This window comes from Mustela nivalis (assembly GCF_964662115.1).
Source record: "Mustela nivalis genome assembly, chromosome: 3".
Lineage (NCBI taxonomy): Eukaryota > Metazoa > Chordata > Mammalia > Carnivora > Mustelidae > Mustela > Mustela nivalis.
In genome coordinates, this window is record NC_139022.1 from 96984856 (window position 1) to 97001878 (window position 17023).

The 17023-nt window shown below is 39.3% G+C and overlaps 1 protein-coding gene across 1 annotated transcript; it reads right to left on the reverse strand.

Annotated features, from left to right (window-relative positions):
- Nucleotides 1–1351: 1351 nt before the first annotated feature.
- Nucleotides 1352–16695, reverse strand: LOC309860898 (serine protease inhibitor Kazal-type 6-like). The gene is made up of 4 exons (XM_082723351.1): nt 16527–16695; nt 12588–12610; nt 2893–3008; nt 1352–1576 (listed from the first exon to the last, which is right to left on the reverse strand). The coding sequence occupies exons 1-4, from the start codon at nt 16582–16584 to the stop codon at nt 1531–1533; spliced, it is 243 nt and encodes an 80-aa protein (XP_082579477.1). The 5' UTR covers nt 16585–16695; the 3' UTR covers nt 1352–1530.
- Nucleotides 16696–17023: the final 328 nt, after the last annotated feature.

The following is a 17023-nucleotide window of genomic DNA, read 5'->3' on the forward strand; positions in this document are numbered from 1 at the left end:
AATGGTAGTCTTAAGAGGTAAGGTAGGCAAGAGATTTGTATAAGGAAGGAAGGGTGGCTGGAGGGGCCCAAGGTGGCTCAAGAGGCCTTCCAGCAGGGTCGGGAACAGTGGTGGAAATAGACATTTTGTTGGGACAGCCAACAGGAACCTGGTCCGGCTGGAGGGGACAGTTCCAACAGGAGAAAGGACGAGTGGACCACGTCAAGAGACAATATGTTCAAAGACTCATAATGACTCAGTTTCCAAAGTACACACAGTGCCTACATGTCTACATAAGAAGTAACTAAATTATACCAGGGAGTAGAAACTGAAGAGGAGAAAAGAGCATAATTTTGCTTATGAACAGGGCACTTAGTATACAGATAAAACAGGACAGAGAAAAACCCCACATGACAAGAATTTTCAAAAATGTTGAAAGAATGGAAGGTAGGCATGTAAAAAAAAAAAAACTATTTAAATACTGAGAAAAAGAAAAAAAATATCCTGGATGGTGAAGACTGTGTCATGCTGAAATGGATGAATGAACATAGTGGGGTAAGCTACTGACTTTTGAGCTCTCCTTACTCATCAGAGATTGTTTAACTGCTTACATATACCACTTTCTTAATCTTCACGATAAATTTAGGAAGTTGATACTAATCCCCCCATTTTACAGATGAATACATTGTAAAGGAAAGAAGTCAAATGACTTGTTCAAAGACACATAGCTTATGTGAGAGCCCACGACTCGCATTCTGGTCCGTGTGACTCCACGGTCCACCCTCTTCTAGCTGCCTTACCTGAACTATGTATCTCGTGGGCATTTTTCTCCTGCAAGGGGAATAGTCTTTACCCATGGAAGAGCACAAATCCCATACTTCAAAGAGTAGAAGGTGTATATTTTGACTAATGTAACCTAATCTCCCTGGCTCTTGAGCTAAAGTTCAGATGCAACCCCAGTTTGATTAGGTCCCATTCCATTGTATACACAAAGGGTAACATCTATGTACAAAACTCTACCATTCCAAAGAGATGAGAAAACTGTGGTCTAGGGAGGATGAATGTTTTATTTTTATATAAAGCACTTTTCCTGAATTTAGGAAGAAGTGGTATCACGGGATCTACCACCTAAATAATAGGTATTGTAAAATAATGATAAACATAATGTATTGTCACATTGTTAAAAATCTCTCATCATCTATATGGCAACTCCAAAAACAGGAAAGGGGAAGGGATTTTCCCAAGATCCCACAATGACTGCTTGGTTGATTTAGATCCAAAAAACAAGTCTTTTTATCCAAGTTTGTGCCAGGTCAATTGTTCCATAATGTATCCGTGTATCTTCTTGATCTCAAATTAGAAACCCAAGCAATGCTTCTACAGAATTTACTTTAATGACAAGCAAATCCAGGGAAATTGATACATACTGAACTACCCAAAAGCCAGGCAGCAGAGTAGAAGGCACATCTTTATAAATTTAAGGGATCCATTAGAGAAAAATAGAAATGAGAAAGGAGGTGGCTGGAAGTCAGCACAAACACTGCACAAAATTCAGCATTTTCCTTGATGCTTTAGGTTGATCTTCCCACCACTTTTCCTATAAAAGAGAAAGACAAATGTGTGCTCAGTGAATTATCATTAGTATTCATTACAAAGGTTGGAAAAAGCTTTGACAGTGCAAGTTCCCTGCAATCCTTTGATTCTACAGGTATCCACATTTATCATTTGGCAGAGGTTAATTAAATGTACTCAGATATGACATCTGGACAAATTATAGAAAACATGAATCTTAAACAAATTTCATCGTTTTACCCAGGTTTGACATCCTGGTTTCAATTGTTCATTCTCTGAGAGGAAATATGCATACAACCAGAAAAGGTTAAAGTGACAGAGATAATGGCAAAGGGACTCCAGTGTCATAGTCCTCATGAGAAGATGTAAGAGGTTGAACCAGATATTCAGCCATTTGGTACTTTATAGCAGGCCATATGTTCATTTCTCCTCAGCAGTAAGTGCCCATTAAATCAAACCTCTGTTTACCCTTCTGCCTTTCTTCTGGGAAAGTTTGGTGTTCATCAGATATGTTACATAAGCAAGTTGGCCCATATTAATGTATTAATTTCATTCTATGTGCCTGGCCCTGTTATTATTAATAGGGAGTTATATAATCCCTGTGTTTAGTCATTTTACAGCAAAGTTGAGTGAAATTAAGACATTCATGGAAGAAACTCTAATATCAGAAAATGAAGACCGTGGTGAGTATGAGACTTTTTTCTCGCTTAAACAAGGGTTAAAATCCTTGGTTTTAGGGCAATCAATTAGACTAAAAGACTGCTTGGTTGGATAAATTTTTATTAATTACAAACTGATCCCTTGGGAAGGTCACAGTTTAGTGTCTAAAATCTACAGCATCTGTTCTGTTCCTTACAAACGTGTAAATTCAATCAATACATATGGTCTTTGAAGGAATCTTCCTAGGATCCTAGTAAAGTTTGACTAGACTGCATTCTAAAGGATAATCTTTTCCTCTATTCTTTGATAAAGGGTTTTTTTTTCAATGGCTTATTTTCATCAAAATAAAAGAGGAATGAGAGGGGGGAGCCTGGGTGGCTCAGATTGTTAAACATCTGCCTTTTCAGCTCAGGTCTCCTAAGAAGTTCCTGAGAGGAGTCCTGCTCCTAGCTCAGCAGGGGGTCTGCTTCTCCTCCCTTTACCTCTCCCCCTGCTTGTGCTCTCTCTCTCTCTCAAATGAATAAATAAAAATCTTAAAAAAAAAGAGGAATGAATGGAAATTGGTACCTTAGTAAAATGTAATTTGGTATAAAAGAAAATGTCTGGAAATAATACTTTCAGTGATGATAAATTTTCCCCCAGCTTTTTCATATTTCTGATTTTGATGAGTATGATACTTACACCATCGCCTTACAAAAGGTACATTTATTGCCGTATGTCTGGCCGTCAGAGCCACAGTGGGGGTTAGATTCCCGAGTGCAGTAGACCTTGGGATCCTGGAACTCACCACAGTCAATCTACCAACATAAGCATGGCCACATCAACATTAATGCATCCTAGTCTATGTGGACTGTCCCTCAGAACAGAAACTTCGGGCAGCAGGCTTAAACACACACACACACACACACACACACACACACATGCCCTCTGGATGTAAAGCTTCCTGAAATAGAAACACAACTTTCCTTATCTGCTTAACCAGAACTTATTAAATGTAAATGAGACTTTTTCTTTGAGACACATGAAACTCATTTCTGTAGTTACGGCATTCAGGAGTAAGTTAATGATGGAAGGCAGATGCTTACTCCTTATATAAGGAGTGAGACAAGTGCTATAGGTATGATTTTTTGCTCCAACACCTAATTATTCAGAGAGTAGGTTTTCAACTTTAAGTGCTGCTTGCTTTTTCTTTTCTCCCTTCCCTCCTTTCTCTCCCTTCCTCCTTCCCTCCCTCTCTCCCTCTCTTTCTTCCTTCCCTCTCTCTCTTCTTAATTTAACTCTAACTGCACTCCTTCTGCATTGCTATAAAGATACAGAAGATTCTTGCAAGGAGTTCCCATATGTTATCCGATGGCTTGTTAGTTTTCCCTGTTGGCTGCGACATCTATTTACTATCTCTTGAAAACAAAGGTCTAATGTTTTTATTATTAACTTACTCTGTCTGAGGGTCTATTTGTAGAATTCGAACTTTTGCATGTACTATAAAAACATAGTAATGGCTGCCTAAGCTGCTCTATTTAGAAGGATCCTGAAGGTGCATCCAGCCTTGGGGAGTACACATGCTATGACTAATTAGTAATTATCATCACAGGTCCTGTAGAAGGGAAGGTAGCACCTATGCACTAATATTTCTCCTTAGTTTTAGTGGTCTCTCAGCAGTAGACTGGAGTTTTAAGATTCTTTTCAATTCAGTGTCAGCTGAGTAAATACTTGGTGTGCGAATGACATTTGAGGCATTTTATTCCAGAGTACAGGCAATATGTGATAGGTAAACTTGAACTCCTCCAGATATCAGCTGTGTGGGATAAAGTAACATTTAAACATGAGCACAGAGACCACACTTTACTCCATCCCAGTTCCATTAAAACAACACCGGCTCATGTTTATGAACTAATTCACAATATTTAAACTACTCTTATATGGATTAGCTGAGTTGAGACTCACAATAACCCTGAAACATACAGTGAACGATGTTGTATTTACTAGTTTATAGATGTGAATAGTGATCCTTGGGAAATTTATGTGGCTTATCAATGCCGCAAGAGCAGACACCATTGAAACCAGTGCTTGAACATATTCCTCCTCATTGCTGGTCTAGAATATCCCACAATCTATGATGGCTGATTTCCAACACATCCTCATTAGAGAAATAAAGATCAATGGCCACCATGCACTTTTGACTACACTTACAGTCACGACTTGTAGACTTCATTAAAATACCTTATTAGAGACATGCATGGGCATAGGTGAGATGAATCATTTGTTCAAGATATCAGTAAATGATTATATATTGACAAAGTCCTCTGACAGTGCATGGAGAAAGCCTCAGCAAAAGAATCACACAGCTGAGTTTAAAAGTATTATCACATATTTCAGGTTTAGGGCACCTGAGACTATTAAATATAGATTCTTGTTGAAATTTGACACTTGTACTGTTGAGGTTGGGTGGTGTGGTACTTACCAGAGATCTTAGAGCCTGGCTTCGAGAAGATAGGCTTCTCATAGTTCCAGCTAAAGTTCTACTTTTTCCCACAGTTCTTCAAGATATCTCCTATCTCCCAGACAGTACTCTTTCCTTTAGGTCTCCAAACAGGAAAAAGGCTGGAAAATCTTTGGGGTCTTTTAAATCACAGGATAAGGGGCACCTGGGTGGCTCAGTGGGTTAAAGCCTCTGCCTTTGGCTCAGGTCATGATCTCAGGGTCCTGGGATCGAGCTTCGCTTCGGGCTCTCTGCTCTGTGGGGAGCCTGCTTCCTCCTCTCTCTCTGCCTGCCTCTCTGCCTACTTGTGATCTCTCTGTGTCAAATAAATAAATAAAATCTTTAAAAAAAACCCCACAGGATAATTTTCCCCAAAGCTAATGTATTTTATTTTATTTTTATTTTTTTTTTAATTTGATTTATTTGACAGACAGAGATCACAAGTAGGCAGAGAGGCAGGCAAAGAGAGAGGGGGAAGCAGGCTCCCCGCTGAGCAGAGAGCCCGACGTGGGGCTCTATCCCAGGACCCTGAGATCACGACCTGAGCTGAAGGCAGAGGCTTAAACCACTAAGCCACCCAGGCGCCCTTGGCCCTCTGATCTTGCCATCCAGCCTCTTTTGCCCTTGAGAAAGCCGATATGAAAGAGGGAGTTGGGGATGGTTCACTGTTGAGAGTGTTTAGATGCCACTTCCCTCCTCAAGCCCACTTGTCCCTTCCTCTGCTCCCCTGGGAATGACTAGGCAGAATATAAGATTTCAACAATGAAAACCCAAACAGTCAAATGGCCTAGGAACAGACTCCTTCACAACATAGACATACTTTGCATTCTTTCATTGTCCAGGCCTCCAGGGATCCCTGAAGGGAGATGAGGAATCCTGTTAGGGAATTTGTTCCGCCACATACCATTAACTAGCTGTGTCATCTTGGACAAAGTACTCAAAGCCTCAATTTGCTCACTAGAGACTTGGAAAAAATAACACCTTCCATGCTTCATTCCGAGCATTGTTATGAAGATCAAAGGTGATCATAGAAGAATTGCAGAAAGTCAGGATAGAATATTTGAACAGTCCCAGGCAAGGAGTGTGGAAAATAAGCTTCCGATTATAGGCCTGCTTGAACTGTACCATCGAACTAGATGGTCTCTGAAGACCCTTCCACCTTGGATGGTTTAAGTTTGAGGAGTGACCTCTCTCAATAAAGTGGCTTAAATAAAGCTAAGTCCTTAGTTCTTCCATTGGGTGGGAGAAACAACTTATACCCAAATGCCTCTTCTTTTATATCATGAGGACCCTCTTCACTCAGTATGTGTGAAATTTTAGCATGGTGACCAAGGACAGAAAAGGACCACTCTCTGAGAGCCCTGGAGGACAGGGAAGGTAAAGAATGCTTTTGCAGGGACAGCCAGAAGTCCCTTCTGTGAGGCAAAGAGCAAGGCATGGGCCTAGCAGGGCTGGGACTAGAAAGAGGCCAGGGCTCTCACAACTGGCGGAGAAGTGGGCTAAGATTTCTGAATATCTTGCCTTTCTTAGGCCTAAATTTCCTCTCCCCTTTTATGTTTTTATTTTCGACTTCTATACATGGCATCCAAACTAATGGCTTCTCAGTGGAGGTCAAAGCAGGTCTATACTAAGGGGATGGTGGGATTGTGTTTTCCTCCTTGAAATTTTCCCCTGTGAGGGCTTTAGGACACCAAGGAGAGCTGAAATTCTCCCCTCCTCCAATCTTTTAGAATCCCCTACTGCTCTGTCATGTTGGGCACTGTCCTGTAGATGCAATTAGACAGACCTGCCTCTGAATTTTGCTTCTTTCACTGATTAGCTCATTACCTTGTGCAAAAACTTGACTGCTGCAAGATTAACTTTCTTCATCTTTAACAGGGCTAGCCATGCCTATCTTGTGAGGTTATCATAGTGATAAATCCTTTGCAAACACTTTGTAAATCTCCAAGTATGTGCAAGATTGCTACTATGAATAGTAACAATGGAAATTATATCACAATCTACAATTTTTGGCGCCTGTTATTTATTATCCTATTTTAGTGAATTTTTTTGATGTTTTTATAATTGTCGTTGGGTTTAACAAGCACCTCCATTTATTTCCTGAGCTTAGCTTCTGAAGACCATGTCTAGGCATTTGGATGCCAGTGTTTGGTATCAGCCTGACCTCTTGTGGTTCTTCAAAGAACTGTGCCTTCTGAAATATTCTGGAATAGGAGGACACTTAGTACCCTAATCAGTGGGTTGTTGTATTTTTGTTTTTTGTTTTGTTTTTGCTAATGGGGACTACCAAATTATTTAACTTGTCTGGAAAATGAGCTTGTACAGTAACTCAATCAACAAAGAGTCAGGATCATTGATATTTTAGTCTAGCACTTCAGTTCTACAAATAAAGCCAATGAAAATTTGCAAACACACACACAATCATACAAAAATACCCTAGAGTGTAGTACTTTACCTATTCTCCCCTTTACTAAAAAATGCTAGCTTAGGTGCCCCTAAATAACTGTTTTCATTATAGTACTTCTTTGCTTAAGAAGTGAGGATAGTGAACACTAACATGTATTTATTTGCTCAGAAATTCATGCCATTCAATATGCATTCACATGCCCTGCACAATGGCTTTCTGTTGCTGATCGGAAGTAGCATGGAGAGGCACCTGGGTGATTCAGTGGTTACCTGTCAAACTCTTGATTTCAGCTCAGGTCGTGATCTCAGGGTTTTGAGATGGAGCCCCACACTGGACACCGTGGTAGGCGTGGAGACTGCTTAAGATTCACTCTCCCTCATAGAGGGTACATACCTCAATATCATCAAATCCATCTATGAAAAACCCACAGCGAATATCATTCTCAATGCGGAAAAACTGAGCTTTTTCCCTAAGGTCAGGAACACAGCAGGGATGTCCACTGTCCCACTGCTATTCAACATAGTACTAGAAGTCCTAGCCTCAGCCATCAGACAAAAAGAAATAAAGGGCATCTGAATTGGCAAAGAAGTAAAACTTTCACTCTTTGCAGATGATATGATACTTTATGTGGAAAACCCAAAAGACTCCACTCCAAATCTGCTAGAACTCATACATAGAATTCATAGAATTCAGTAAAGTGTCAGGATATAAAAATCAATGCACAGAAATCAGTTGCATTTCTATACATCAAGAGCAATACAGAAGAAAGAGAAATTAAAGAGTCAATTCCATTTACAATTGCACCCAAAACCATAAGATACCTAAGAATAAACCTAACCAGAGAGGCAAAGAATCTGTACTCAGAAAACTATAAAGTACTCATGAAAGAAATTGAAGACACAAAGAAATCGAGAAACATTCCATGCTCATGGATCAGAAGAACAAATATTGTGGAAATGTCTATGCTACCTAAAGCAATCTACATATTTAATGCAATCTCTATCAAAATACCATGAATTTTTTCCCAAAGAAATGGAACAAATAATCCTAAAATTTATATGGAACCAGAAAAGACCTCAAATAGCCAGAGGAATGTTGAAAAAGAAAACCAAAATTGGTGGCATCACAATTCCAGACTTCAAGCTCTATTACAAAGCTGTCATCATCAAGACAGTATGGTACTGGCACAAAAAAAAAAAAAAAAAAAAAAAAAAAAGACACATAGATCAATGGAACAGAATAGAGAGCACAGAAATAGACCCTCAACTCTATGGTCAACTAATCTTCGACAAACCAGGAAAAATGTCCAATGGAAAAAAGACAGTCTCTTCAACAAATGATGTTGGGAAAACTGGACAGCCACATGCAGAAGAATGAAACTGAACCATTTCCTTACACCACACAGAAAAACAGACTCAAAATGGATGAAGGGCCTCAATGTGAAACAAGAGTCCATCAAAATCCTTGAGGAGAACACAGGAAGCAACCTCTTCCACCTCAGCTGTCGCAACTTCTTCCTAGAAACATCGCCAAGGGCAAGGGAAGCCAGGGCAAAAATGAACTACTGGGACTTGAGCAAGATTAAAAGCCTTTGTGCAACAAAGGAAACAATCAACAAGACCAAAAGACAACCCAAAGAATGAGAAGATATTTGAAAATGTCTTATCAGATAAAGGACTAGTATCCAAAATCTAAAAAGAACTTATCAAACTCAATACCCAATGAACAAAGACCCTAATCATGAAAGGGGCAGAAGACATAAACGGTCATTCCAGCAAAGAAGACATCCAGATAGCCAACAGACACATGAAAAGTGCTCAACATCACTCAGCATCAGGGAAATACAAATCAAAACCACAATGAGATACCACTTCATACCAGTCAGAATGGCTAAAATTACAAGTCAGGAAATGACAGATGCTGGCAAGGATACTGAGAAAGGAGAACCTTCCTACATTGTTGGTGGGAATGCAAGCTGGTGCAGCCACTCTGGAAAACAGCATGGAGGTTCCTCAAAAAGTTGGAAATAGAGCTACCCTATGACCCAGCAATTGTACTACTGAATATTTACCCCGAAGATACAAAAGTAGTGATCTGAAGGGGCATGTGCACCCGAATGTTTACAGCAGCAATGTCCACAATAGCCAAACTATGGAAAGAACCTAAATGTCCATCAACAGATGAATGGATAAAGAAGATGTGGTATATATAACATATATATAGAATATATATAGAGAGATAGATAGATATATATACAACCACCAAAGAAATAAAATCTTGCCATTTGCAACAACGTGGATGGAACTAGAAGGTATTATGCTGAGTGAAATAAGTCAGTCAGAGAAAGACAATTATCATATGATCTCTCTGATATAAGAAATTTGAGAGACAGGGAGGGGAGGGGGTTATGGGGGTAGGGAAGGGAAAAATGAAACAAGATGGGATCCAGAGGGAGATAAACCATAAGAGACTCTTAATCTCATGAAACAAACTGAGGGTTGATATGGGGTGGGAGAGTAGGGATAGGGTGGCTGGGTGATGGGCATTGGGGAGGGTATGTGCTACGGTGAGTGTTGTGAAATGTGTAAGCCTGATGACTCACAGACCTGTACCCCTGGGGCAAATAATATATTATATGTTAATAAAATAATGAAAAAAAAAAGAAAAAAAGATTCACTCTCCTTCTGCCCACACACCCCCAATATTTTTTAAAAAAGAAAAGAAGACACATGGAGCCACATATGGTCACTCAACATGGAGTCAAGCGTCCTGAGGTGGTGACTACATAGTTTTACTGCTGTATAGCTTGGGTAGGTCCTCTTTCTGAAGCTTGAGTTTTCCTATCTATAGTTAAAGTGTAGATATTGGTTAACATGGCCAAGCTGTATTTAGGTATCCTGTAAGTATCTTGATTAAAAGTTAATGCAAGTTAGTTAGGAATAATGAAGAGCCCCAAACATGTCTTAGCCATGGAGCATTATTTTACTAACTATACTATAATCTACCATGCCTTTACCTTAAAATACTAATGAAAATAAACTTAGATATCTCAAAATTATTGTAAAAGAAAACCACTGACAATTATTTATTTTTGAGCAGTTTGTTATATTAATTACAAACTGGAATATTAGCTTAAACAGCTCCTTAAGGGTGTGGTTTCCAAATACCCAGCCTGATAGAGAAATAAGAAAAAGAAAGAGAAAGCAATGAATATTTTGACCAAAAAACTATCCTTGTTTGGAGATTATGTCTTTCAAGCATTTTGGTATTATACTATAATTTCTTTAATAAAGACTGATGATGGTAAATAGTAGTTTCATTTTTAATTATTGTTATTATATCTTAATTTTTATATTACTTAATGTTCCAACTTGGCAAATTTAAAAGTTGGCAGCTTATTAGTCACTTACATTTACAGGGAAAATTTTACAGGACTATGAATCCCTTAAGTCCAGGAACATGCTTTTTATTTAGTTTTAACACTCTTTTTGAAAGAATGTGAAGCTTTTACAAATCAATAATTTAAACTGCTCACTCTAGTTTCCCCTCAGCTGTTCCATTATGGAGACACTTCCTGGCATGAGATTATTGACTTTGGTGTTAGAGAAAACTCTCTCACTTTTGTACTGGCTGGGTCAGACTTGAGCAGGCATGTTTCCAAGGATAGTTGCAACTTCTGCCTCTTGTTGGGACTGCCATCAGCCCTCCAGACACACAGAAGAGAAACACAGGCTTTGTGCCATCTGAAAGATGGGAGGCATTCTCTTGGCTCTTGATATTTGAGTGCAAAAGAGATAGCAGTCTTGGCCAGGCAGGCTTGGTTCATAAGAATCTAGATACCTAAGGCCAGAAAGGGGCTCTGGAGATCCTTGAATCCATATTTTCATTTTAGAAATGTGGAAATAGAGGCAAGGAGAAAGGAAGAGACACCCATTGGAACACACAGCCAGCAAATATTCAAACAAGGACTCATCTGTACTATCTCCAGGGTGCTGGAGCATTCCAAAGTCAGTGCTTCCCAGCATCAGAAAATTACCTAGAATGTAGATTCAAAATTCCCCAGCTGCATGATTATTACTCAGTAAGCCTGGCATGGTGCCTGGGGCTCTGCATATTGAGGAAGCAGCCCACAGAATCCTCAGGCAAGCAGACTCTATGACTTGGGTCCATCGAGGAACAGAACCAGTAAATAGCAGATAGTCAATGAACCCTAGGAAACACTAAATGTCCAATCTGAAATCCCAAGCTGAAGGAAGAAAAGGAACTTGTGTGTTAATGAGAAAACTGGGGTTAAATTCCATTTGTTTTAAATCTCTATATAATGGCTTTATCATATTTTACTACTTAGTGGAATATGGAATATTTGTTTGGATTTTATGTTCTTTGTTGGTTTTGATATATAACATAGACTAGGCTACCATATACATTTAAACATAAGAATAAATCAATTTTAATATGTATAATTACATATAGCAATACAAACACGTGTGCATGTACTGGGACACAAGTGCACATGTGTGCCCTCGTGTACACATGCACACAAAACACTGATAGCTAATTCTAAGGTATCATTCATTGGGAGATGCATCTCAATTTCTAAGATGTTAAAATTTGAAAAAAAAAAAAGTCTTATGCAAGTGGTCTGTATACTATGACTGGAAAATATTTTTCAGCTCCTTTGCCACCTCCAATTAGTTGGCAGTAGTGTCTGGGAAATTTTGATGCCAAAAGTTCCTTAGCACAATGAGGTTAACCAAGAACCAAGGCCAAAGTCAAGTAAACACATTCGGTATAGACACAGGGGCAAGAGTGGCAGAACAAACCCCACTTACTTGTGTTGTCTTTTAGTAGAATGAGAAAACTGGAGAAAAAGTGGTGAATTGATTTGGAAAAAAAGAATAGCTAAATAAAGAAGATAACTTGTGCTTTTTCCAATTTTCAAGCCCAAGTATATTTAAGCTTGAGTGAACCTGTTTGTATATACTCAGCCCAAGACACTGAACAGGTTTGCTCTCTAAGCAAGAAGAGCCTCTGGCTTACTATCTCCTGTAGAAGCTGCTCATGATGGATCAATAAGCCATCCTCCTGTAGTTACCAAATGCTCCTACATAGTTTATATAACTTAAATCTAATTCTGTGAGGTGAATAATATTATTCCTTTTCTATAGTTGTGGAAATGATGGCTTGGAAAAGCTGAGTAACTCCCCCAAGATCACACAGTGAAATCAGTGACCAAGCATTAACACTATCATAGATTTGCCTGATTTTTGTTTATACTCATTTCACTTTAACAAAATCTGAGAATGGGCATTTAGGCTCTTTAAAACTGAAAAAAGTATACTCAAGTAGATATTGTAGTTAAGAAAATGAATTACTTCTGATTTCTGCATTTGGGCCCTTTGTTCGTTGTTTTTGCTGTTTCACCCATAGGCGAACTTCTGTGCCAAATGCCACCCAGGTCTGAAGAACAGATAAAAAATATACACTGACCTGTACTCCTTGACTGGAGACACCTGGAAAAAAAAAAAAAAGGCACAAAATCTAAACAATGTAGTCTTTGAATGTGCAAAAAGCAGGATTTGTAAAATACGACACCTCCCCCCTCCCACCCCGCCCCAATCTAGGAATGATACCTTTTCTCTGTTCTTGGTTGCCTGAACAAGTAAGTCATGGCTTGGTAGTTTTATTGTTTACACCTGTTCACTTCTCCGGGCACAGCAGAAACTTCTAAAGTGATATAAGGGGCCATGATGGGTAATATTTCTTGGCAGTTTGGGGAGAAGTTAGAGGAAATGGTTTAAGGATCTGGAGATTCATGTGATAGTCCTGGCTGAGTCACGAATTTACTATGGGAATGACCAGGTCATCTCTAGCTTTTCAATAGAGAAGTTGGGTTGGAAACTTTCCTCTCACTTTAGTGTTCAGGATTCAGCACATGCAGACCCTCCCCAAAGCTTTTGTCCCAGCCAGCTGGGGAAGACACTACATTTGTTGTTTGTTCTTTGAGCCCCAAAGTGCTCTTCTGCCCTTTATACTCAACCAGCTCTAAAGACTTGGCCCAAATACGACTCATAAGGACAAACTCTTGCTCTTTTCTATGACTTATTTCTCCTGCTACATCTTTCTAAATTGCTGAAAGAGAAAAAAGTCCATAAATAGAGTCTTGGTTCTCTCCCTCCATCTTTAGGATTATGTATGTGATATTAAGTTGTGATTAATTAGCTCAGTGGTTTAAAATACTGATAATAAAAGTCTTGGGTTGAATTCTGGTATGAGCTGTTGAATCTTATCTGGCCATGGCTGCAGAACACCTAGTGCCAACAACACTTCTCACGTGTAAGCCCAAGGGTGCTTTGATGACAGAATTGCATGGTTGCCATCCTTCTCTTGTGTTGGCCCGCACTTGCGGGAGAACACCTGGAAATATTTCAACTGCACTCTCTATTCAAGGGGAAAGGAGAGGGGCACCTGGGTGGCTCAGTGGGTTAAGCCTCTGCCTTCGGCTCAGGTCATGATCTCAGGGTCCTAGGATCGAGCCCCTCATCAAGCTCTCTGCTTGGCAGGGAGCCTGCTTCCTCCTCTCTCTCTGTCTGCCTCTCTGCCTACTTGTGATCTCTGTCAAATAAATAAATAAAATCTAAAAAAAAGGTGGGGGGGAAGGAGAGACAAGGCTTTTGAATTTAAAAGGAAGTTAATGAATATCTGCTGTAGTAATTCCCAAACTTACTGCAGCCATCTGGGTTATTACATGGGAGCTACATGTGTGGTGATCACAGCAGAATGTATACACTTGGTGAATCACTATGTTGTACACCTGAAACTAATGTAACACTCCGGGTCAACTATAATTTTAAAAAAAAAGGATTTCTGCACTAAAAAAAAAAAATCACAATTTCAACAACAACAAAAAAATACAGATTCTTTGGACAATCACTCAAAAACTTCATTCTATAAGATCAAATAGGACCTGGGATGTCTGGGTGGCTCAGTTAGTTAAGCATTCCACTCTTAGTTTCGGCTCAGGTCATGATCTCAGGGTGATGAGGCTGAGACCCGCCTAGGGCTCCACACTCAGTGGGGAGTTAAGGATCCTTGAGATTCTCTCCCTCTACCCACCCCTCCCACCCACCTGCTTTGCCTCATGCTCTCCCGTACACACTCTCTAAATAAATAAATAAATAATTTATAAAAAAGAAAAGATCAAACAGGACCTGGAAGCCTCTATTTCTATAACCAGATCAAGTGATGTTTATGAAAATACATCATTACAACTTTTAGTCATTTCTCCACTTTATAAATTTTTGATCGAAAGAGGAGGGATTTTGCCCAAAGTCCCATAGGTAAGAAATGTCAGGGCAGAAGCAGAATTAATATCTACAAAGTCCGAGTACAATTTAGTATTCTTATCATTAAACTTTAATAATGGCAATATTATAGATGTTTGTTGAGCTCGTACTATGTCCCACCCACTATGTTAAGTATCTTGCAGGCAATTTCTCATTTAAACTTCCCCATATAGGGCTAGTTCTTTTATACCTCCATTTTACAGACATGGAAAATGAAAGACAAAAAGGTTATCTCACAGTTATAAAATGGAAATGACAGAACTTAAATTCTTTTCTCTTTGTCTCAACATTAAGGCTCTTGGGCACTGTGCCTTCCCCAATACTGATATGTCTGTGAAGGATCCTGTTTTGTATTAATATTTGGGATTGGTCAAGGAGATTTCATTAGAATATCCATTAGCTTTTGTAAAGAGAAGCAGTAAGAGGATATCAGCTAATTTCTAAGACTATATTTGCAAGTAAAATATAATGTTTTTATTTTATTTGTTTAGTTGAGAGACAGAGAGAGAGAGTGCACACAAGTGCATGAGTGGGGTTGGGTGGGGGTGGGAAGGACAGAGGGAGAGGGTGAGAGAGAATCTAAGCATGCAGAGCTTGATCTCATGACGGTGAGATCATAACCTGAGCTGAAATCAAGAGTTGGATACTTAACTGACTGTGCCACCCAGGGGCAGCTTAATGGTATTTTATTTTAATGTTATAGATCTATTTTTTATGGCACCTCAGCAGCTGACTGAACCACTCATGCAAGTTACTTGATTTTAGCAGTCAAACTTATTCTACAATATCACTGAAAACCTTTCTCCAGGGGCGCCTGTGTGGCTCAGTAGGTTAAAGCCTCTGCCTTCGGTGCAGGTCATGATCCGAGGGTCCTGGAATCGAGCCCCGCATCAGGCTCTCTGCTCGGCAGGGAGCCTGCTTCCCTCTCTCTCTCTGCCTGCCTCTTTACCTACTTGTAGTCTCTGTCTGCCAAATAAATAAATAAAATCTTAAAAAAAAACTTTTTCCAGTTTTAAAAAAGATATTTCCAATTGTATTTGTTATGTAAAGAGGACTAGTTCCCAACAATGACCTCTGCATCTGCTCAGTTTCAATGGAAAATGCTTGTTTTTACATGTTCAGCCATTTAAAATCTCTGACAGCTGCAAAATTCAACTACTTTTGTCCAAAGTGCTGTATCTTGACGTGGAAGTTCCCAGGACACAATCTCATTTCTGGCATTCTACAAATGAGAGATCTTGAAATGCTGCGCTGTTTCTCCAGGTGACACAGGTCATTAGTGGAAGAGGTGGGCCTAGGTGCTAGGTCTAGAGTCTTTAGCCTGGGCTTTGTCCACTGCAACAGCAAAGAGTAGAATAATAAAGGAAAGAAATAGGTACAGTGTACCTGTTCATTCAAATGACGCTGCGGTAAAAAATAATTGAACTGTAATTATCCTTTTAAACAACGTGAATTGATAGAATATATGACTCTCTTCACTAAAGTGGCCGAAGATATTCTCCTGCTTGAAGAATTCACCACCAGTATATATGTTTCAGCATTTTAAGATTCCATAGCTTTCCTGAAGCATTCGCTGAGTTGCCTTTTTCCTCCTAGTTTCAGTTTCAGTTCTTTGAATCCCAAGTGTAAGAATAATGAGGACAGGAAATCTTTCTTTTGTTTTGGAAGCCGAACTACTAGTTACAACAATCACCCATCATCCAGCCTAGTTCTGTGAAACAAGCATCTGTAATGTTCAGAAGTGTGGATTCGAATTCCAAATTCTACTTTCTGGTTGCAGGTCCTTTGGCAATTTTCTTAAGTATTTTGTGCCACGTTTTTTTTTAATACGTAGAGTATAAATATGAATACCTTGCTGAGTGTATTGGAGATGTTGCAGAAGAGCCCTCAGTACATGTCTAGAATACAGTATATGCTCAACAAAAATTATTTTTATCATTACCATCACCATTCTCATCTTCACAATCATCACCATTATGGTGACCTCAAAATTGTTAGGATTTCGAAATATGGTAGATAAATATCCTTATTTCCAATTCTGAATGAATACTGGGTTATAACTTTAAGGAAAAAAAGAACTCACCTGAGAAAATGCTGAAAAGAGCCAGAGAGAGGAGCAGAAAGACACTCAATATTTTCATGGTGCCAGTTAGTTCACTCAGCTTAAGGCTCCTTCGTCCAGTTCAGATTCTGTGCCAAGACACTTCCCAGGATACTAAAACACATACTGGGAGATATATATAGACATGATCAAGGGACCTGGGATCTCCACCTTCTTTATAAATCACATTCTAAAGCCATATGCAAATCTATACAATTTAGGCATTTATTGGGACCTCTTACCAACTTAAAGAGATGGTTCATGCTTTCCATAATTCCTAAAAATTAGAACAATTATGTGAGTCGGACCTTAGATCTTATTAACTGAGGATGACGTTTTCTACCTGTAGTCTACGTTTTCCTAACAACCAATATATCCTCCCTACTCTTCCCTCTAAGGTTTTGCTACATTAAAGGGATGATTCATTGGTGAAGCCCGCTCGATACCTAGGTCCCTTTTAGGCAGGTCCTGCATGTCTG

Coding starts and splice junctions, on each gene's coding strand:
- LOC309860898 (XM_082723351.1), bottom strand. CDS start 16,584: ATGAAAATATTGAGTGTCTTTCTGCTCCTCTCTCTGGCTCTTTTCAGC. Junction 3,009..12,587: donor TCTCCAGTCAAGGAGTACAG/GTCAGTGTATAT, acceptor TTATGTTGGTAG/ATTGACTGTGGTGAGTTCCA. Junction 1,577..2,892: donor ACCTTTTGTAAGGCGATGGT/GTAAGTATCATA, acceptor TCTCTTTTATAG/GAAAAGTGGTGGGAAGATCA.